The 22,306-nt window shown below is 44.5% G+C and overlaps 1 protein-coding gene across 3 annotated transcripts in view; it reads right to left on the bottom strand.

Annotated features, from left to right (window-relative positions):
- Positions 1-892: 892 nt before the first annotated feature.
- Positions 893-22,306, bottom strand: part of HLCS (holocarboxylase synthetase) — a 231,186-nt gene continuing 209,772 nt past the window's right edge. For all 3 annotated transcript variants that reach the window (XM_037831637.1, XM_037831645.1, XM_037831654.1), the window contains 5 exons: positions 12,838-12,905; positions 11,159-11,319; positions 7,265-7,379; positions 4,908-5,121; positions 893-3,449 (listed from right to left, as the gene is read on the bottom strand). In XM_037831637.1, coding sequence (XP_037687565.1) covers positions 3,278-3,449; positions 4,908-5,121; positions 7,265-7,379; positions 11,159-11,319; positions 12,838-12,905 — 730 coding nt within the window. In that variant the 3' untranslated portion in view covers positions 893-3,277. The remainder of the gene's footprint in view (positions 3,450-4,907; positions 5,122-7,264; positions 7,380-11,158; positions 11,320-12,837; positions 12,906-22,306) is intronic.

The raw sequence follows: 22,306 nt of genomic DNA, 5'->3' as shown, positions 1-22,306 counted from the left end.
CCCTGGAGTACTAAGATTTCTTTTTTTGTATGATGCACAATACACCTGTCAAAATGACATCCTGCCCCCAAAAGCAACCAGCTTCTTAATACTTAGAAATACATACATACTCCTTACTATGTAAAACATTTTATTTATTTTGTAAAAATGTTTAAATATTAATAAAAGTATTGTAACCAAAAGTAGTTGCCTATTTTTTTAAAAAACGAGACTTGTGGTAAAAATAAGAATGAGCCTGAGACATAGAAAGTCTTAGAGTTTATTTTGGTGGATCTGCTTTTTATAGGCATTGCTTTAAAGTTAATTCTTTTTCAGAGATGATTCTTTGAGAAGCTAAAACTGCAAAGGCTTACACTTTCTTTTATTTCAGATACGCGTACTAAGTCCCCAGGATAAGGATTTCCCTGCTTTCCACCTGTTGAGAGCCAGTGGAACTACAGACTGTGAACCTAAAAGTTGCCCTCTTCCATTCTGAAACTTTTGGATGAGGCCGATTGCTCTCTGCCTTCCCAGGCCCCAGGGTAGGGGTGGCCCAAACCCCGCCCCCGTGTGTGTGTTTTTTGGGGGTGGAGGCCTGAGCTGCAGCCCCCTCCCCCCTACCTCACCCATACCCCACCACCATGGGCCTGTGCACCCACCCCTTGGTCGGGCCAGTCACTGCTGTCAGGCAACATCCGTGTGCTACAGTGAAACCAATGACCATTTCACGTGAGACGTAAACCCCTCCTGCTCGGACAGCTCCCTGTGAATGCTTTCCGGTTCTAAGGAGCATGGCACTTTAGGGGTCACTCCCTACAAATAACTGAAATCCGCTACCAGCCTGGAAGGGGAAACTTACAGCCTTTTACAGAACACCCCAGATGCTCCAAGTGCAGCCTCTAAATTGAGGGACAATTAGTGTTCTAAAAGCACACACCGATCCTGAGGTTTTTTTTTTTTGTTTTTTGTTTTTTTTTTTTGCTGTGTTTTAAAGATTGAGGAAAATGCAAAGTTTGTGTAAGAACTTTAAAGCTTCTTGAGATCACTGGGTGCATAAACAGGTCAAGTAGACAGTTTTCCCTAACACCAACTGCTTTAGATAGAATGCCTTTGTTCAGCTGTTCTCTATGAAGCAGAAGTTTAAAATGGTCTTTGGTTCATCTAAGGCAAAATGAGATTTATGGAAAAAGCATCTGCTTCAAGTCTACTTCGTCTCCCTCAAGACAATAGGGTGTCTTGCACAAGGAAAACCAGCCTGTTAAAAAGCACAGAGCCAAAGGGAATGCCTAGGACATTGCCATCTGCTTTGACATGTCCACACTTCATTAGTTTTAATTTGCAGAAAGGAAATTAAATGATAACAATTTTTTTTTTCCAAAGCAGAAATTTGCAGAATAGGACTTCAGCTTAAAACAAAACATAGACTGTTTTTCATTAAATAACCCCCCAAAGAAATTCAAAAAGGAATGATGGCAGCGCGGAGGGACGACTTGACTTACATTACAAAGTCTGAGAAAGGAAACTTGCAACATTAGCCTGTAGGGTTTTCTCCTTGATGATATTTTGCAGACTCCCTTGCAAGGGTGAGTCCATTTTGTACTAGTATGGTGCCGATTTTTATTTCAACTTGTCACTAATGCCAAAAGAAGACTTAGGGAACTTAAGACGAGGGTGGTTTTGTTTTTTGTTTTTGAGAAAAATAATTCTAATTGAAGCCTTCTTTGCAAAAATTACGATACTTTTAAAGTTATAGTTCCAAAACACATTGTGGTGTTGAGCTGAACAAAACAGGCTACTTTTTCTCTTCCTATGGGGCATGTGCCTGGCTAAAGGTAGACAGATTTTCTACTTAAAACCACAAATTTCTGGAATGAACCTAGCTTGGTAAAGCTTGGTTAAAGAGGATGCTAGTTTACAATGAGGAGATTTTGTTCACAGCTAAGAGCCCTATCAAGTTTTCTTTCCACTAATTTCAGTTGGGACTGGCAGGAAGAGAGAAAAGTCGACAAAAATTGGCCTTTTACAGCTGAAAAGCAGTTATGTATGATTCATAAGGTCAACAGAGAGATAGATGTTACATGGAAAAAAGCATGGACTGCATCTGGAACTAGCAAATGTATATCAAAAGACTTCCTTTCTTTTGTTCTTCCAGGGGACTTTAACGCATCAGATTTTTAACATCTTCTTTTAAAGCTACACACACACACACACACACACACACACACACACACACACACAGACTCATTTAACTGTTCAGTGTTCAGTATCATCATTTTCTTTCCTAGCAATATAGGAAAAAGGGGGTGAAAAATAATGACTTGCATATAAAATGCCATGTGTGTCTATATTCTGTACTGTGTTTCTGCATGGGGTTTTGCAGGAATGCTCTGCATTTCAAAGCTAGCCTGAAACAGGCTTAAAAACCCCAATCCTCCATGTATGGTAAGAGGGAGCCTGCAGCTCCAGCTGTTCAGGGCGAACCCCACAAGGCTCACATCCAAGCGATGGCTAATCGGCACTCTGAGGACCTTGAACTTGATCCCATCTCTTCAGAATATGCAGTCAATTTAGACATATGAAAGGAAGATCATGAATTAATGTCAAACTAATCAGCAGATTTCCTCTACAATGTCACTGCATCTGTATCAGCTAGATACAACTCTGTAGCCGCTTCGGCATTGTTATCGGAAAAACAAACCTTGAAGTAGAGGGGCACAGAGTAACTCTTAAAAGTCTACCTGTTCTTTCCTTATTAACAAAAATAAAAAATAAAAGCAACCCCGGAGTGCCAACATATGTTCTATTGGAAAGTGCCTGCTGGGATGCTCATAAACAGGGTTACCCTACCTCCAACTCACCACTGGCCTGGGCTTGAGAATGTTTTTGGATTTGCTTTTTAATGGTGCAGGGGGTAAAGGTGTCCATTACCGAGAAAACAGTTGAATATTCCCATTGCTGTTTCCAAATACGACTTTTTTTCTGGCCAAAACACACAAATCGAAGCCCGAGGTGGCAGAACGATTTCACACCCTAACTAAACCAAACTCCCACCTGCCAGTCCTCCGCCCTACAACATCTTCAGAAACCCAATAAAACATCAACAGCAAAACCACCCCCAAAAAGGGGGGGGGGGGGATTAAAGAATTAACAAATTAACTGGAGAGAGGAAAAAAAAAAATTCACCCACAACTCTAAAGTAGCGTTCAAGGTCCCCGGGCTGGGGCAAGCGGCAAAAATCAAAGTGGAATGCTTGCTTGGGGTGGTTCCCACTTGGTCAGGCGACACCCCGCGCCCGGGACTACCGCTGCTTGGGGACGATGAGGTTTCTGAGCATGTCGAAGGAGTTACCGTCCGGATGCACAGTCACGACCTCGCCGCCTTCCTGACACACCTGGAGGAAGCCGGAGTCATCCAGGCCCACGATCGACGCCGTCGGTCCCTCGGCGTTTCCCAGCCGGACCTGCTGGCCACTGTAACAAGACAGCGAGCTTCACTGGGAAAGGCAGTGCAAGTTCAGGAATCACACATCATGCAAAGGGATTCGGGGGTGGGGGTGGGGGCCTGATGCAGATCACATTCATCGGGGTCTGAGCTCTGAGCTCCCCGACTTCCGCCCGTCTGCCTGAATCGTTCTGATATCCAGGGTGTCGGGAAGTCTGAGAGAGTAATGAACGTCTTCTCTGAAAAGCAACTTCACTCATAAGTCTCACCTGTCTGCAAAGCTGGTGGCACCACTTCCTCTCCATCCAGAACTTTTAAGAAACACTGTACAACATTCTAGGGCTTTTCTTGCCAAGATTGGGGGAAAAGGCTGAGTTGATGAGAAAAACATTATAAAGTTGAGCAGCATCAACTCTAAGTTAAACTCCTGCTAATACGACTGCTTTTGAGTCTTTTCCAAATGTCTTTAAATCACATACTTGTCAAGAGCTTTAAAAGTATAGAATGCCCCCCCAAATTTTCACTTAGGAGAAATTTCAAACCTACAGAAAAGCTGAAAGAATAGTGCAATAAATCCGTATTCCTTCTTTCTATATTCATCACCAACTCATAACATTTTCCATATTTGCCTTTGCACTTGCCATACATGCAAACACATACCTTTTTTTTTGGCTGAACCATTTGAAAATAAGTTATAGATATGATACTTTATCCCCAAATACTTCAGCATGTATATCCTGAGAATAAGAACATTCTCCTACAAAACCACATCACCATTATCACCCTCGAGAAATTCAATCTTGATGCAATAATATTATCTAATATATAGTCTGTGTTCAAATTTACCAACTGCCCCATTAACATCCGTCATGGTTATTCCCCTCCACCCAGGATCTAATTATAGATAACCCACTGCATTTAGGCGCCATGCCCCTTTCATCTTTAATCTCAGACAATTCTCCCACCCTCTTTTTGACTTTTAAGACATGGCCATTTCTGAAGGGCAGAGCCCTGCTGTTATACTCAGTGGTTCTCAAACTGTAGCTGCATCAGAATCCCCTGGAATGTTTCTTAACCTTGGAAATGGCCCCAAGAGTTTCTGATTTAGTAGGTCAAGGTGGGGACGAGGAAATTTGGGTTTCAAACCAGTTCCCAGGTAAGGCTGTTGTTGCTACCACCCCAGGGAACTTAGTTTGAGAACCACTGTTGTCTAGAGTGTCCCACAATTTAGATTTGTCTGCTTCCTCGCACTTAGACCCAGATAAAACATGGTGGGCAGAAAACGCCCTCAGTGACGTTGTGTGCTCCCACTGCTTCCCACCAGGAGGCACAGGATGCCCGTCTGTCCCATTACTGGCAATGCTCACTTGGTCAAGGTTGTGTCCACCAGGCTTCTCCATTATAAAGAGAAAATATAATTTTTTAAAACAGTGATCTGTTGATTTCATAGAGGAATTTTAAAAGCACGAACACAAGCTAGCACTAACCTGTGTACCCAATATTTATAATAAAGGGGAAGAACGCCATTGGGCCCTTCATCCTGAAACGTGTCGATCAGCTTCTCAAGGATGGTCACCGTTCTGGCGATGAGATAATCGGCTCTCAAGGGCTTCAGTGCTGCCTCATTTTGCACATTGTATTGTGTGATGACATCATTGATGCAGATGGTGGGGTTACTATTAGCCACGTTCAATCCCCAGCCTGGACAAAAACAAGCAACAGACAAACGGAAAACACGAGCAGCTCAACAGATCGACGGCATCGCACGTTTCTTTCAGACACCTGGAAAAGTTGCAGGTTTACAGTCCAGTTCCTGCCACCTTGTCCTCATTTCAGTTGCCCACAAATTTATGGCCTGTGATCACTTAGAGAGTGGCTGATATCTTTGACAACAACTTCCTACCATCCTACCCTCACTGCAAATAAGGATTTGGAAAAAAGACAGCCACATTTATGTCAGTTTGGTTAAATGCAAGCTATTAATGGGCAAAACTTGTCAGAGCTGCTTTTGAAATAACTATCCCTCATATGGTCTAACCAAGAATTGTGCTGCACTGAGCCCAGGATAAAATAAAACCTCTTGTTTCTGTTTCTACTTGATTAACAGAGCATATGCTTGAAAATAAAGAATTTGATTCAGGTCTTAAGGAGTAAACTCTGGAACCAGAGACTTTAAACCTTGGAAATGGCATAACCCTAAAACATGTCTTTTAATATTTTATCCTTGAAGTCTTTGGTGCTAAGGCCACACTGTTGGCAGGGACCCAGCGCATGGTCAGTGGCGCTTTCACAGGCTCGAAATCAAGGCTTCAGGAGAGTTCCTGATGGTAGCAGGGTCTGAATACGCCCATCTGTCCTGTTACTTAACACCACCGTTCTCTCGGGGGGAAGTTAGAGTCTTCAGAGAAGCCGAACCTCAGTTTTCAGCAGGGCCCTGAATCAACCTCAAAGAAGTCTTCAATCAGAAATGACATGCTGCAAGTTCTAGGCAGGAAGACTATCAGGTTTTCAGTGTCTCTAAAAAAAAAAAATTCCCCCAAAACTCACTTCAGATAGAACGATGACATTTACAATAACACTATTCTTCAGTAAATGTTCTGGGCCATTTTCAGTGTGAAGAGAAGGATTGAGCAGGCTTAGATTTTTTTTTTTTTTTTAAGTAGGGAATTACATTGCAAAAAAAGGTCTATTAAAATATAAAGCAATATAAACTACCTCTGGGGAAAAAAGAAGTAGCTACAGCGGTAGGGGTGATATTTGCAGTCATTCAATTGTTCATTTATTCTACAACACGCACAATATCTGCGGCTTCTGTTGAGTTTAAGGCTTAAGCTAAGTGTTACATAGGGCTGAAAATTCTCTTGGATTCAGAAAGTTTAGTCTTGGGAAAATAGCAACACTGACTATTGTCGCTGCCTCTGGTAAGAAAACTCAGGTTGTGCTCTTCCAAGTACCAGAGAGCACCCCGGCTGGCAACCGTGAATCCGTGCTGGGTCAAAGACCCCACCGCCCCCAGCACCCAGCCCCCCTAGGGATTTAATGAAGGCTAAGGATCTCCCCACAGGAGCATGTCGATGGGGATCTTTAGCTCCCAGAGGCCTATCTGTGGACCCTCCCTAAGAATCTCTGCATCTAATCCAACTGCTCGTTTAAAGATGGGAAGTGGCGCTTTAAGGCTATGAAGTAGCCTGCCCAGAATAATATTGCCAGTTGGTAGCAGAGCCGGAAACGTAAGCCCTATGTTCTTTGGCTGGTATTTTCAACACACCGTCATATGTTTTCTGTCAATTACTGATTTTTGAACACTGATCAAGTTCCCTGGGTGGAGGCTGATGGTCAGGAGCTTAAGAAGTCCTGAAACGGCCTCTGAATCCAGTTCCTTGTCTGATACAGATGTGCCGAGGTGACACGGGTATTCTTTACCTGACCAGGGCCAGCTAGAGCTTCTTCTGAAGATTAAAAAGAAGCCAACTTTTCATGGTCCCCAGCTCCTCGGAGGTCAAGATAAAGAATGGGAAGCCTTTGAAATTAACCTTCTTTTCTTATTGCAATATGGTGTGGCGAACGTTTATTTTCACCATTTCTAATTCAACTTTAGAAGCAGGGTGTGGCAAGGTGTCAGAAAGGGCTGTCTGGTACGATACCAACTTGGTGGTTTCTGTGGCCAGAGGTAGGACACTGAACGCCGTACACCAATCTGGCCGTCTCTGCAGACACAGCCTCTTCTGAAATGACAGGACTCACAGGATAATCTACTCCTCCCAACACAGCCATGCATAAACCACTTTTATTTTTGTCGTTTTATTAATATAAAAATGCCCGAGGAAAGGCTTCACAAACTTACCTATAAGTATATAAAATGTTTCTCCCAGAAGTGTTGAGTTAACCAGCACTCCACCGAGCTTCATGAGGTCGCCGTAATAAATATCGTTGGGCCACTTCACCCGTAAATTGACATCCTAAAGAGAAATCTGCACATTAATGAAGGAACTGCAGGATGCCAGGGGACCTCATGAGGTCATCTAACTAAGGGAAGATGAGCAGAACAGTCTCAAAACTAATGGAACACAGGGTCTGGTCCTTTCTTCTTTCCCGGTCAGCTCATCACCTTTTTTGGGACAATCCAACATTAAAGTATTCACTTTATTTGGGACAATCCAAGTTCTAGCTTGGGGTTAGAATGAGAGAGACCCACAGAACATAATCAGCACAAATCTCAGCATTTCCCCATCCCCCTTCACTAAGCATCACCTTCAATGCCACTTTCTGAAGATGCCGGTCTTGTGAGTTAATGTCGTTCTCTCAGCATCAATTACAACCCTGGGCTGGGTGCTGGGGCAGGGGGTGAATTATACTCTCAGGGCCCTGAATCAACTAAAGTCTCACAAGGTGTGTAGAAATGCCTCGGGTGGAGGCTGTGAGGATATGAGGAGGAACCCATTTTACTGAGTTATCAGAGAAGGCCTCACAGAAGTGCTGACGGTTGACTTGGGAACCAGAAATGGACTTGTCAAGTGGCCCTGGGCCTCTCCATCCTGAAAAGGGAGGGCCTGGAGATGCTGCCTGTGCCCTGGTCACAGTAGAAAGGACCAAGGGTGGAGGCTGCCTGGAGCCAGGCCTACCAGAGCCACCCTGTCCCCTGTGCCTCTGGAGTTGGGACCCACCGGTAGCCAGGTTGTGCCAGGTGTGGGTGGAGGGGGCCTGTTTGGAGGCGCAATGCTGGAAGAGGGACGCTCAGCAGAGTAAGGCCGAGAGGGCAGAGTAGCTGGTGCCCTTCTGGGGCCTGTGAGGTGCCGCGGGACCAAGCCCCTCCTCAGCCTTGGTCTGTGTGTTGCTTATACCACACCTTCGTGGTTGGTACTAGGCCCCTCCTGTTTAACAGAGGAAGGAACTGAAGCTTGAGGAGACGGCAGGGCTGGCCTGAGGTCTCACCACTCACAAGCGGCAGAGCTGGGATTCAAATCCACGGTTCTGACCCCAAGCCCGCGTGCTTCTGAAAACTAGGCTTAATAGGTGCCAGTCCCTTCTCTCCTTCCAGCAGGCCTTCTTTTTACCTCGGCCGGGTGGAAGCTGCTTCTGCTCGTGAGGACCACCCTGGCCTGGCCTGCATTCTGGACTGTGAGGAGAAATGCATGAATTTCTCAGAAGAAGGAAAGTACACATAAAACATGGGGTTCACAGTAGACCTTAGGTGACAGTGAGCTTCTTATTTTTTTTTCTGTCTAGAATAGGGGTTCTCGATGTGGGGGGCATTTTGGAGCCCAGGGATGCTGGTCACTGTCCCACAATGCACAGGACAGCCCCCTCCCCAACAATGCAGAATCGCCAACACAAAGTGTTAACAGGGCTGAGGCCGAGAAACTCTGTCTAGAAATCCTGTAACTTGCTTTGCTCTTTGCTCCTCTCCCCAGATCCCTTTATTTCGCCTCTCTTGACCCCCCACATCCCACCTGCGCCTGCCACAGTGGCAGGGAGAGCAAGTTCCTGGCCATCAGGATGACACCAATGGAGTTCCGGAGGCCCAGGAACCACCTTGCTGTGTGGGGAGCAGCTTATTTCTGAGCTGGCCCTGCTTGCGGACTCTTGTCTGACTCCACATTTCCAGCTCTGGTGAGGTACAGCTTATGAAATTTTGGGTTCTCACACAGATAAACAACAACATCTATTCCCGGGTGAAGAGGAGGGCCACATCCTTAGTTCTTTTTAATTTTACTTAAAACATTTCTTCAAACAGCTGCTGTGATCTTCCCATGCATAAAGCACTCTGCTTGCTAGTAGGAACTGCAGAGACCAAAATAAAACCAACCCTGATTCCAAAGAGCTCTGGGGGAGATGCAACAGGAGCACAGAAAACTCCTCTTCAAAGCAACACGTGGTGGAGCCCATAAAACAGGTTTAGACTGTTAAAGCACCACAAGGTGTTAGCAGAAGGAGGGCGTCTGGCTGGAGGATTTGGGGAATGGCCTGTGAGCGGGGCCTCCAAGAAGGAACAGAATTTTAAGGTGCAGAGAAGGGAGCAGAAGCAGCTTTGGGGGTGGGGTGGGGGTTCACGTGCCCAGGTGAGAGAAGGACGAGAGGAAACAGCACGCCCAAGGGCAAGCAGCCCACAGCGGGTCCCTGGGGAGAAGGGGAACATTCCAGCCAACAGGGGAGACAAGTATTATGATTTGTGTGCTGATGGTGACACCCGTTAGGGACATGCTGAGGCCCCAGTGAAGGATGGAAGAAAAGCAAATTCTACGCAACCGAAGCCTGTTTCAACTTCCCGGTAGCTATGCTGTGCAAGCCAACTGGACCATGTTCAAATGAAACCCAATTCAAACCCCAAGATCCAGCATGCAGGTGAGGCTGAGGTGGTAGACGGATGGCTGTGGTCACCGGGTGAGAACTTTGAAGGGGGAGCTTCTTAAGTAGAGAATGGGGGAGACGACCCCCAGCACGCTGCTGAGGGTGAGCTTCCCAGCTCTCACCTTGCAGCCCCAGGGCCTGGCGCAGGCCCTTTGCCCGCAGCACGCACTCAAAGAATGCTCGCTAACGTAACAGATGATGCCACAGGGCCAAAACCCAAGCCAGGAGGGAGCTAAATAGACTCATTTAACTTTCTAGGCTCAATATTTTCCTTATTTTTCTGAGACGAATCAGCCTCACCACTCCACTGTTGCTGGGGTTGAAAACACTTCACTGGGCTGTATATTCTCAGTGGCTTTCAAAGGGACAAAGTGCATAGCTCAGGTGTTGGTGAATGAGGATCTGAGGGTTCACAGTGGTCTGGGGGGCCCCCAGTTTATCAGACACAGCGAGGACACAGGGTGCACTGGAATAAATGTCATGTTTCAATGTGCGTGTCACTGACTGGATGGGATAAAGGAAGTGTCTGCTTTAAAAGCAACTACTTCCATGGAATCCCAAAGTTTTATACGTGGCAAATAGGAAGGCCTGGCTGCATCGAGATCTTGGGGAACCGATGAGGACTGCTGCTTTGTTTCAACGCCGATGACAGGACCTCGACTTCCCCTTGAGAGCCGTGCTTTAAACATCTTGCTTCAGGAATCAAGATGATGATTTTTTCTTTTTTAGGCTAACCTAGGAGCTGCTGTGTGTGTGCAGGGGGTGGGGTGGGGGGATGGGACCCCCTTTTCATATCGATATGAAACTCCTCCTGGAAAATCTGGGAGGGGGGATATGGAAAGTGCAGCCCAGGTGTGGGAGAAGAAGTTCATTACTCTCTTTTTTCTTATCTTTTTAATAATTGACACCTACACATCTGAGAGTAATAACAGAGAAGCAGGTACAATTCCGGGGAAGACGGACACAAACCAACCTGGATGTTGAACTCATTGACTGTACAGAAAGGGCAACTCTGCTGAGCACAGAACACAGTAAATGAAAGTAGGAAATGAGAATGTTTTTTAAGTCCATAAAATAAGCGTTTTTGCCAGAAAATGCAGACACACAGCTCCCATCCAGTTCAACAAGCCTCAGTCAAAAAGGGGGAGTGGGGGAAAGGCTTTCCCTTATTAGGAGGTTTAAGGAGCCTGACAAACACGATGGAAAGGGAAATCTGGGGAATAAATGCATTCTAGCAAGTCTGAAGCAGCAATAAAACCTGACGGTGCTTTTAAAACTCCAGGAGTGCTGAACTGCCAGCTCTGCAGAGAGCAGTCTAAGGCGCTACATTCATCAACTGTGGAAACGCAGGCTGCAAACAGCAGCAAGCAAGGCCAGGGGCCGGACGTACCTGATACTTGGGAATGGATCTCACTGCCTCCACGACCGCCAGGGACATCAGATGCTGGACAAAAGGGATTCGCTGTCCCAGCTGGGATTTCAGCGGGATGGAGACGAGTAGAGTGGAGAGAGAGCAACCCATGGGACTCAGCCAGGCATTGCTTCCACGCCCTGGAAAACAGGCCACATGGGGGAAAGCGCTCGGCCACGTGAACACAGACATGCGGCGCAGAGGAAAACATCATCGGGCACCCGAAGCCACATGCCGAAGGGAGAGCCCACTTGAATAAATCCCGGCTCGCGAAGAGGCTTGGGCATTCCAGAGTTAATGCAATAGTAAAGAAAGGCCTTCTCGAATTTGAAGGTCTGTTGCAAAAAGTTTCTGATAATTAGTATAATTTTCTGCCTCTGTGAGCCTATGATTTATGCTTTGATGATTCAAAATCTGAACCGTGTCTGAACATCACTCTAGGTTTTGATTCGCACCATATGGTAATTCAGGCCAAAACTGAGGACCTGGGCTGACTCTTCACTGATTCAGGAGAGGTGTTGGAAGGTGCTTTTTAAAAGCAATCCCTTCTGTGGATATACTAAACGCCACCAAATTGTGCAGGTTCAATGGGTGAATTGAATGGTACATGAATTATATCTAAATAAAGTTATTTAAAAAAAGGAAAACAAATAAAAGTGACCCTTGATATTAACTAGGTTGTTATTTTTCTTAAAATAGAAGCCAGGAAAACAAAATCATCCAGCCGAGAGGTATGGCTAGTCAAAGTTCTTCTATGTATAATGTCTTTTTTGTTTTTTTAACCCACCGTATTGATTCCCACAATTTTTTTTTTTTTTTTTTTTTTTTTTCTTTCTTCCTCTCTCTGAGTTATGTTCAAAAGAAATCTGCAGGAGAAAGAACTGGAAATGGTAGACTGCTTATTTCTTTACTGCTGAGAGGGTCCCAAGAGCCCCTGAGAGTTAGGAGCACATCTGGGTTGGTGGGTGCCGGCTGGGGTGGGGGGTGAGGGGCCGTCTCGTCTCATCCTCTGCCTCCTGCACGGAGGCTGAACTGGGAACTTGCTCCCTGCCAGACCAGAAATGAATTCAGGGACGCTGGGCGCTCTTGTCTCCAAGGATCCACGGGGGGTGGGAGCCCCGCTCTGGCCTCTGCCTCTTTGTAGTCACTGGGAAAATGCATCGACAGAGCGTCCACTGCACACAAAGTTGGGGGCCAGCTCGGGTGGGGGCTGGAGAACAAAAGGCTCTTCTGAGTCTCCTTGGCCATCTACACCCCTGCATGAGATGCTCAGTGTAGACACAGGCTCAGTGTAGACACAGAAGGCACCTCAGAGAGAACCTTCAGGAAAATAACTGTGTCTGTAACACAGTTATGACCCGCAAACTTTTGCAAAGCCTAGAGTGTGTCCGGAGGAATTTACAAGATGTAGCTAACCAATCGTTAATGCTCTCACAAGCAAATGGCAAGTTATCAGTAAACATTACAGTTTGAAGAGAGTATTTTAATTCGACCAAGGCTGCAACTTTTGATCCCGGTTTCCCTCCCTTTTCTTCCAGTTTAGGAAAGAAAGAAAACAGAAACGACTTTTAACCTCACGATCGGCCTGTACTCTACCTACAAGAACCACCGATTTCAGAAAAGAAAAACAGCAGTGACAATAACACAAGATGACTGACCTTTGCCTTGTGTTTGCTGTGCTGCGATGGCGATTAAACCCATTTCCTGCGGCATCGCAAACATCAACCTGCAAATGGTGAGAAAGACTGGTCAGCCAGAACAGGGCCTTGCCCCGTGAGAACCCTCAGCTCAGACACCAGGAGAGACGTGATTTGTATTCATTGTGCATGTGTGGCCAGAGAGGGGTGGATACTTCTGTGTTTCAAAAATCCGTAGAAATGCAAAGCCAGCAGGACTATGCCCCTCCTTCCTTGTTCCTGTAGAGGGAACGACTGAGAAGGGATGAAGAACACACGATTTAATATTAAAAATGAGTGTGTGTACGTGGGGGGATTAGGGGGAGTAAGATTTCGTTACATTGTATTTCTTTGGAATATTCTGTCAACTTCTTTTCTCCCCCTCTGATGTGGTGTCCCTTCTTCAAGTGACAACTAGCAATTCCTGACATTTGTTTCTACTTATGGAGCATTTCTGTTTGAACGCTAGAATATAATAGCAGAAGTTTCTGATTATTTAGAAAACCAATATGGTGGCAATAAAGGCGTTTAAAAGATACACTATCCCCTGAGAACTAATTATGTTTTAACTATAGTAAATAAATCTACACCTTCTGAGAACTCCAGAGATCCCTGGATTATTTTAGGCTTGAGCTCTGCTTTTAAAACAGTTTTGTTTAAAAGAATACAAACTTCCCTTTTGGGGATAGGTTAGAAAAGTGCACTATATCTCAAACAAATGAGTCAACATTCAACTTTTTCAAAAAACGAAAGAACAACAAAAAGCGCTCAAAACCCTCACTCTGAGATTTCTTTCAAGCTGCATTCTACATATTCTAACTCCGAGTTAGGACAGTTTTCCTCTTGATTTCCAGGAGTTACTGGTCAGGTTACTGAACATACGTGGCTTGTGGGAGGATTTATTAAAGTGAAAAAATCAGGCTCGGTGAGTTGATAGACTGGAAGTGCCCATTTGCCGATGTGCCACGGGGGTTCTTGGGAACACTTATTTTACTGGGGAGATGGGGGGTGGGTGGCAAGGGCAGGGAGGAGGGAGAGATGGTATTTAGTGAGAAGTTTCCAATAAGAGTCACCTGGGTGCTGAGGGGAAAAGGCTCTAAAGAGAGACCAAGCTCTGAGTTAGCTGGTCTCCTCTGGCCTAAAGGAATTGGGTGGAACTTTACACATGGTTGGAACTCAGTAAAAGAAAAATACATAAAGGCAGAGAAAAGCCACACAGTGCGTCTCCCCTCAACTGACCGGCAGCGCACCCACAGCTCCTGGAGCTCGGCCGGTGGCGCCCGTGGGCAGGCCCCGGTCGGAGGGGCTCCCAGACACCCCTCCTTGTTACGGAGACCCTGGTGTGGCCGGTCCACTGCTTTGCTCCCACACTGCCCCTGGAACCAGCACCGGGTGCCCGCAACCCCCGTGCCAGGCCCACTTCCATCCCCTATGAAAAGCAGCTCAGGACTATTGGTCTTGGCCTCTGTGAATGACCCATTGAGCCCGAGCGCGGCTGTACACCACTGGGCTCCAAGAATAAAGCGTCCTGTTCTCTGCGGGACCGGCAAGAAAGCCTAAGAAGGGCTCTTTGTTCGTGCAGGGAGTTAACATTGTCTTCTAGGAACCTGTGCTTTCTAGAGGGTGCCAGGCACACTTCACCTGGATTTCGGAGGCCCCAGGGTCTCGGGGACGGCTACTGGACGTTTACATGCAGCGGAGGGCAATGGTTTAGACACTGTGAGCAGATTGTCAGGACTCTATTTCAGGCAATTTAGGATGTTCTTTAAATAAACAAATAGACACTGGACAGTCATACACTATAGCCAGCTCTCGTGATGGTGGAACTGAGGGGAGAGGGGACAGGAAAAAGAGTTGCTTCAGAAACCAAACACAGACTTCCAGAACAAAGAGAAATGATTAAGGGAACATATGCACTAAACTGCTAGAGGTTTGGCAACGTTAACGGGGCATATTAATGAGAAGACTGAGCCTGTGTTGCTGAAGGCCAAGAGGAAATTCTACAAGGAGGGAGACAACGGGGGAAGGAGTGAATGCTTAGTTTGAGACAACTGGAGGCCGGCAGATTTATTTGTGCTAGCTGAGATAACTCTGGGGGCCAAACCACACAGCTCACAGTCAACAAAGGAGCATTTATGAACTTTGTAAATTTTGCATTTCTGAAAATGAAGCCGCTTGGGTTTGCTTTAGCAGAGAGGGGAAGCCATAAATGCATTTTCATCTTCCGTTGATGATGTCCTTGCAAAAAGAAGGGGTGGTGGTAAAGGAGGGGGTTACATAATGATCACCTCCCTGACCGTATATTTTCTTTCCTCGTTGGCAAAGGTTGTGGAATAGAAGGTTTCAGAGGTTTCTGTGAGTGACAGCCAAGTGCATTCCCCCTGGTGCCGAGGGGACATTCAAGAAAAACGCTCTGTTTTTGCACTCTTCTGGGTCTGAGATACCCGGGGCCCCAGGAGGGCCACTTCGCAGACGAGACGGCATCCTGACCTCCACGGTACCCGCGGGTGCTCTGCCACCGCGAACGTCCTGAGCTTCACGGGGTCATTAAAAGAAAGCCTCATTAATGAAGACGAATTCAGAAGACAGGCCAGTATGCATTAGTGAAAAATACGAATTAATAGATATTTAAGTTCTGACCCAGTCGAGCCACTCTGGGGATTTTAACCTACAGAAGTAGCCTATGTTCACCACAAGGAAAAGGTTATAAAAGTAAAAATTTGGAACTAACCTAAGTGTTCAGTAGGAAAATCATTGAGTAAATTATGGAAAGTCAATGGCATAATTCGTAGTCATTAAAAATGACAGTTTCAAAGACTATGGTGCAACATGGAGGAAATGTTTGCAATAGAATGTTAAATAAGAAAGCAAGATACAAGAATTACCTACACTTTCATTCCAACTATGTAAAAATTCATAGCAAAATAGTGGAGATTTGACAAAATGAAAATGGTGGCTATATTAGGATGATTTTTTTTATTAACTTTTCTGTAATATGATTGGTTACTTTTTAATTTAAAATTATTTTGATTTTTTTTGGAAAAATGGCTTATGTTTAGATATAATATTTGTTGTTAACTATGCATCAGTATTTCTAAGAAAAGGATCAAAAGATCTGCTTTAAAAATAAGTAAGACAAGCAATAAAGTACCTGTTTTATTCTAACTAATGAGCAAAAGCCCATCCCATAGTAATCAATGAGCAGAAATCCTTCAAACCATTCTGTTCATAAACACTGAGAGCCTTAAAATGTTTATGCTTTTTGCAGTGATTCTGCTTCTAGGACTTAACCCTAAGGAATATTCAGACAAGGCAATAAAATAATTCAAGGGCACAACTATTCATCACAGCTGTACTGACACACTGTGGAAAATCAGAAATGATCCAAATGCTCCAAGAGAGAGGAATGAAAAAAACTATAGCATCCTTACATGAAAGAATATCCTACAGCTATCAGCCACTGCACACAGGTGATTTAATCAAGATGAAAAACCCTATATACAGCAGGACTCCAATGATATTTAAAATATGTTTTTGAAATTGTTAGTAAATATACCAAAATATCACTGTAGCTATCTTGGCAAAGTGGAATTTGAAAAAAATGCAGAAAAGCACCAAGCACTATGTCATCCATCCAAGTCCCTCTTCTCATTCAAAGCGCTAACCCTCTAGCAGATAATCTTCATTGTAGACCTCTTCAGGCTTTTCAAAATTCTTTTTAAACTTCTTCCCCTTAAAAAAAATACATATAGATATATTTTACAAAATATGCTTCTGATGATCTGGGGAAAAAAGGGGAAGGTTTAAAAACAGCAACATGTAAGATCTATATTCCTATGTGCATTTACAGAAGACGGCAGGACACATACTCACGGGGTTATCTCTTGAAGATGGAGGTGGAATTACACAATGATTTTAATTTCTTTATGTTGTGCTGTGCAATCTCTGGGTTGTAAGATTTCAAGTGATTTTTATTTTCTTCCTTAGGCTTTTCCAAATTTTCCAATATTTCCATAATTGGAGTGTATTTAATATCAGGAAAAAATGCTATTAAAATATATTTTTTAAAGCCAGCTTTTCTTTTAGGAAGGTGAAGCAGGCATCCTGCAGCTTGCTATGTGATGAACACTCTCCTCTCTAGGAGAGCTCGTCCCTCTGCAGTGGAAGGGCGGCCAACTGGGCAAGGTGCCAGGCCACGCCGTGGCACTCACCCCTGAGCCCCACAGGACCCACATGTTCCTCCAGGGAACGTGGTGAGGACGAGTGTGGCCATCTGGGGAAGCACCTTGCAATCTCTGAAAGAGACGCCCCTCCCTGTGAGTCCAGCGCATCGCCCTCTGGGGGGGTCGGGGCTGGGGAGATGGGGAGCTTGCAGCTGCCTCGGCCTTGGGGTCTCCAAGCTGCACTTTTTCTTTGTCTTCTTTTTGTCCCTGAGTTTTCACTGTGCTGACTTCTCCCTTTTCTTATGTTTCAGAAAGACATCCATCCTCAGACATTCCCTCTGAGTTTTCCATATGTGAAAAGGAAATCAAATATGGAGAGCAGGGAGGGGAGGAGAGGGGGAACCCAGGCTGCAACACATTTAAGGCTAACTAGTTGTTTTTGATTTTTTAACTCTCTCTGGAAGACGGATTCCCACTCTCCAAAACCTTGTTGTCGTCAAAGGATATTAATTTTTTTTTTTTTTTTTTTTTGCTTAAACTTATTAAATTGTGAACACCAATCGTTATACTGGGTAGCACTTTTTTTTTTTTTTTGAGTGTCATTATGCTTTATTTACATGCATCACCATCTCTTTTACAAACTAGATTACAATTTTTAAATGGAATCCACAAGGCAGTATCTATCAAAGAAACTGGGTACTGCATCTCTATTTCATTTGGAAAGGGGAAGATTTCCAAATCAAACTGACTTTGATCCTTGAGACAAAAGGCAGCAGAATTAACTCATGGCAACATATGGTTAGACAAAATCCTTAATAAGAATGCATTATGATAGTGTTTGCTTTGAAAAAAAGGATGAAGTGCTTCAAATCAAAGTATAGATGGCTTGACTCATAGGTATTTGAATATGGCCAGGCACCAGTGGCATCAGTTAAATTCTAGTTTGTATGGGGCATGAACAAGAAAATGAAAACAGGCAAGACAGTTTTACAGATACTGTACACAGATTTTTTTTTCCATTCATGCAACTTTTCCTTAAAAAAAGTTAAACATGAAGCCAAAATGCACTATATATATATATATATATATATATATATATATATATATGCATATATATGTGTGTGTGTATATATATATGTTAGTATTAACTAATTTTTCTGTCCTTCACATGTTTATATTTCCTGTGTACATAATGTATTAGAGAAGACTGATTGCCAGGCAATGAGATAAATTTAGAGAAATAAGTGACCAGACACATAGATTTTAAAAGCTGCTGCACAAATACATCTGGAGTGTGGCCAAGGCCTCATAACCAATCATTCATTAAAGAGAAATGCACACAAATAAAACTGAACAAAAGGGAAATATTCCATCATTGAAACTGCATAAATGTTACCCACTTAAATTTAGATTAAATATAACACACTCTTTTCAGTTATTTGGGCATCTGCTTTAAGATCCTGTTTGACAGACGTGATTTCAAAAGAACTTCATTTTCCCCTCCTTGCCACATCCTGCCTCCTCCAGGCTTCAGGAGACACTTGCTTTTTCATACCTCTTTGCCAATGGCTTGCATTTCTAAAAAAATTATGTGCTTTCCTTAATTTTTCTTTAAAACATAATGCGTAATCATAATATGTCCCTCCAAATACAGCAGGATAAAGAAAATCAGAGTTGAGAGCTGTTGGGGTTTTACTTCTAGAGGGAAAGGGTAACATTTGTATTTTGCATAGCCTGTCCTTGCAACGATGGACTGGCTGTTTGACTGCTTTACTCTTGAAGGTCCTTCCAAGAGATTCAGATGTTTGTTATGCTTTAAATTTGTTTAATTAGTCAGAGAAGAAGTCTGTCCCTATCATCCTTAAACTGTGTCAAGTTAGGAAGCCATCTGAAATCACACCGAGACTGGGCATACATACCAGTGGTATGAGCCATGACATCCTTTCCTAATGATGGGGAAGCAACGCCCATGTACGCCATCAACTCCAAACACACAGAATCCGCCTTGTACCACATGTATGTATGATTTCCCCATTAAAGGGAAGGACAGAATCCCAAAATTAAAGAAAAAAAATCTCAGCAATCATTATATTGCAGAAGATGCAATAAAGGAAACCAAACCCAGATTCATTCACAGTTAATGGTGGACCCTGAACCTGGCAGTCTGTTTTCAGGCCAGGACAGGAAGACTTGTGATAAAGCTCTTTTCTAACTTTATGATAAAAGGTATGAGATTCTGGGGCCCTGAAGAGAACAACAGAGCCCCAGAGTACATGTCATGCTTTCCACATTAGATACTCTTCTAATTCCCCATCACAAAGTAGAAGGCTCCCTGGAGTAGCTTAGTTAGAGGCTGAGGGTGGCCTGAGTGGTTCCCATCAGGGTTCAAACCTCACAGCTGACAGTCCTGCAGAGGCTACTGTGTATTCTGCGGAGATTTTTTTCAGATCAGAAAACTTACTGTAAGGGACCCACAGCACTCAGAACTCAACAGGACAGTCAACAGTTGGCTCTTCCTGCAAGCAGGGTCTTCATTTAAGAGGCAGGGTGCTCAGGTTGCACGTCCACCCAGGATGACTGCCTTAGACCCTGTAAGAGAGGAGCTGGCCTCTCTTGTACACTTTTGAAAAAGTTGAACAGCTAAGATATCGAGACACTGGCTATGCTTTTATAAAAGTCTCATCCCAAGAGTGTGGTGGATTTTTAAAGACCCACCCTCTATGGAGGAATGCATAGTATTGTTTTTTTCGAAATCAAATGATGAGTGGTTTCTATTTAAAACATCACCATGCAACCGGGCGCCAACAGCTTGGAACACCTTCGCGATGCATGGGGTCGGGAATGTGGTCTGGGGCACAACGCATGCCTTTAATAGTTTTGCTAACTGGGTTCAGAGACTCAATGGTTCAAAGCTGGGGCGGGGGGTAGGGGGATGGTTCCCAGGAATCAACGCCCTGGCAGCGAAGGAAAACTTCCCAAGGAAGCTTTGGAAGTCTTCTGATAGGCTGGAGCCTCGGATGGGGAATCGGCCATTGTGTGACCTTGAGTAGGTGACCCCATCGCTCTAAATCTCTTCAGTCATCTATAAAATGGAGCTCTCTGTGAGGGTCGAGAGAATTAAACACGGCGGCACACACAAGGGGCTCTGACGCGTGGTGGGTGTTTGAAGATGGTGCTTCCTCTTTGTCCGGTAGGTCCTAGGACTTCCGGCTGCCGGAGACAAGATGGCGGCCATTTCCTGTCCCCCTTGAGGAAGAGGAGGGAGGACAGGGGCGGAAGGGAGGAAAGGGATGGTTGGGGAATGAGCGCGTGTGAGTGTGTGTTTTGGCACTATCCTGAAATTCCAGCTAATGCCTTTCCTTTCTACCCGTCACCCTCGCAGGCCCACACATAGCTGAATCCGGGGCTAAGAAGCCTGTGATAAACACCGCGATTAGGGATGAGAAATCTTGACTTCCATTCTGAGGGTCTGTGAACCCAGTTAGCGAAACTGTTAAGGGCTGGTTGGACTAGTTATTTGGTGGACTTTTAAAAAATTACATTTTCTTTAGGCTTCCGCTTATTGAGAATTATGGTCATTTGATGTTCACAGGCAAATAATACCACTCTTTTACTAATATGTTCCTCCATTATATCCTGAATTCAACATTTAAAGCCATAACAGCCTGTCATCAATACAGCTTATTGGAATGCTGTCAAACAAGCAGGCTTTAGATCACATTCCATTTCCTGTGGTGGCGTGTAACAGGATAAGTATTTCATTTAGAGGCAAAATGAGAATTTGGGCTGCTCAACAGCAGAGCTGTCACAAGCCTCCCCCTCGCTGCTCCCCAGAAGCAGAGCCCCCATGAAGGAAGGTGGGTGTCAGCACCCCTGATAGAGACGCCTGTTTAATTTCCCAATCCTAGTTCATCCACCATCCACAAGGTTGGGGCCAAGTACCTCATCTCCAGTACCCCCTAAGAGCAGCCATGGTCCTGTTAAAGCATTTCATACCCCACAGGAAGCAGGCTTGTGGGTGCAACTTTCCAAAATGAAGCGCTTTTCCAGCGAATCAAGCATTTATTGATGTTGGTCTGCATTTTTCAATCAAGATGAACACAAACCACTGTTTCTTCCCCCAGACATAAATACTGGACATCTGAGCGCCAACACCCTCTACCTTAGAACTGTGCCATTACAGGACGGGATTTGCAGCGAGGTAAGGAGGCCTGGGTATGGCTGAAACAGTCACAGCACCCACAGCTGCCTGTGTGGCCAGGCCTGGACGATGGTCCAGATCTACGGTGGGTGGGTGGGCCTTCCGTCACTGAGCCTTAACTCTACCACATCATGCCAGAAGCCAGACCATGTCCTGACTTCTCCACCAGAAGACTCCAGAAACATGATCTTCTCAACCCAACTTTGCAGGTAGATCTGATCTCATAAATTTGAGGGGTATGGGGGGAATCCAATGGAGAGCGTCCACAAACCATCAGCACAAGTCATCTATCCTCAAAAAGGAGCTGCTACTCCAATAGCCGGACACTGACTTGTCTTGACCACATGGGAAGCAGACAGCAGGGAAATGTTTTCCCGCAGCACTAGGTAGACACTTCATCTGGTCACCTGGAATGGATTCTGATTTTTTACTCTCTGTGTGAAGCTTTTCATGCATTATCTCATCTAAGCCTTACAAAGCTAGGAAAAAGACCTTACTTCACAGACAGGAACTGTCTTGGAAAAGGCGAACCATAGGAAGCAGATCAGGAATACAAATCAAGTTCTGGTTGGTTCAAAGGCCCATGCTCTTGGTTTTTGTTTTTGTTAAATTTACTTTGAAATAATTTCAGACATACAGAGCAGTTGCAAAAATAGCACAAAGAATTCCTAGATGCCCCTTATCCAGCATTCAAATTTTCCAAATTTTAACTTTTTACCATGTATGCTTTCTCCAACTGTCTGTCTATAATTTTTTTCTCAACCATTTGAGAGAAATTTGAGGACAATGCCCTTTTACCCCTAATACTTCAGCGTGTCTTTCCTAAACATCAAAATCATTATTTTACATAATCATAGTACAACTAGCAAAGTCAGGGAATTAACATAGATACAACATTATTATTTAATCCAGGAGTCAATAAACTTTTCCTACAAAATGCCAGATAGTAAACATTTAGGCTTTTGTGGGTCAAATGGTCTCTGTTGCAACTACTGACCTCCACTGTCCAGAACAAATGCAGCCATAGACAATACAAAAATGAATGAGTGTGGCTGTGTTCCAATAAAACTTTATTTATGAACACACA

This window comes from Choloepus didactylus, chromosome 1, assembly GCF_015220235.1.
Source record: "Choloepus didactylus isolate mChoDid1 chromosome 1, mChoDid1.pri, whole genome shotgun sequence".
NCBI lineage: Eukaryota > Metazoa > Chordata > Mammalia > Pilosa > Megalonychidae > Choloepus > Choloepus didactylus.
This window is presented reverse-complemented; position numbering and strand designations above follow the sequence as displayed.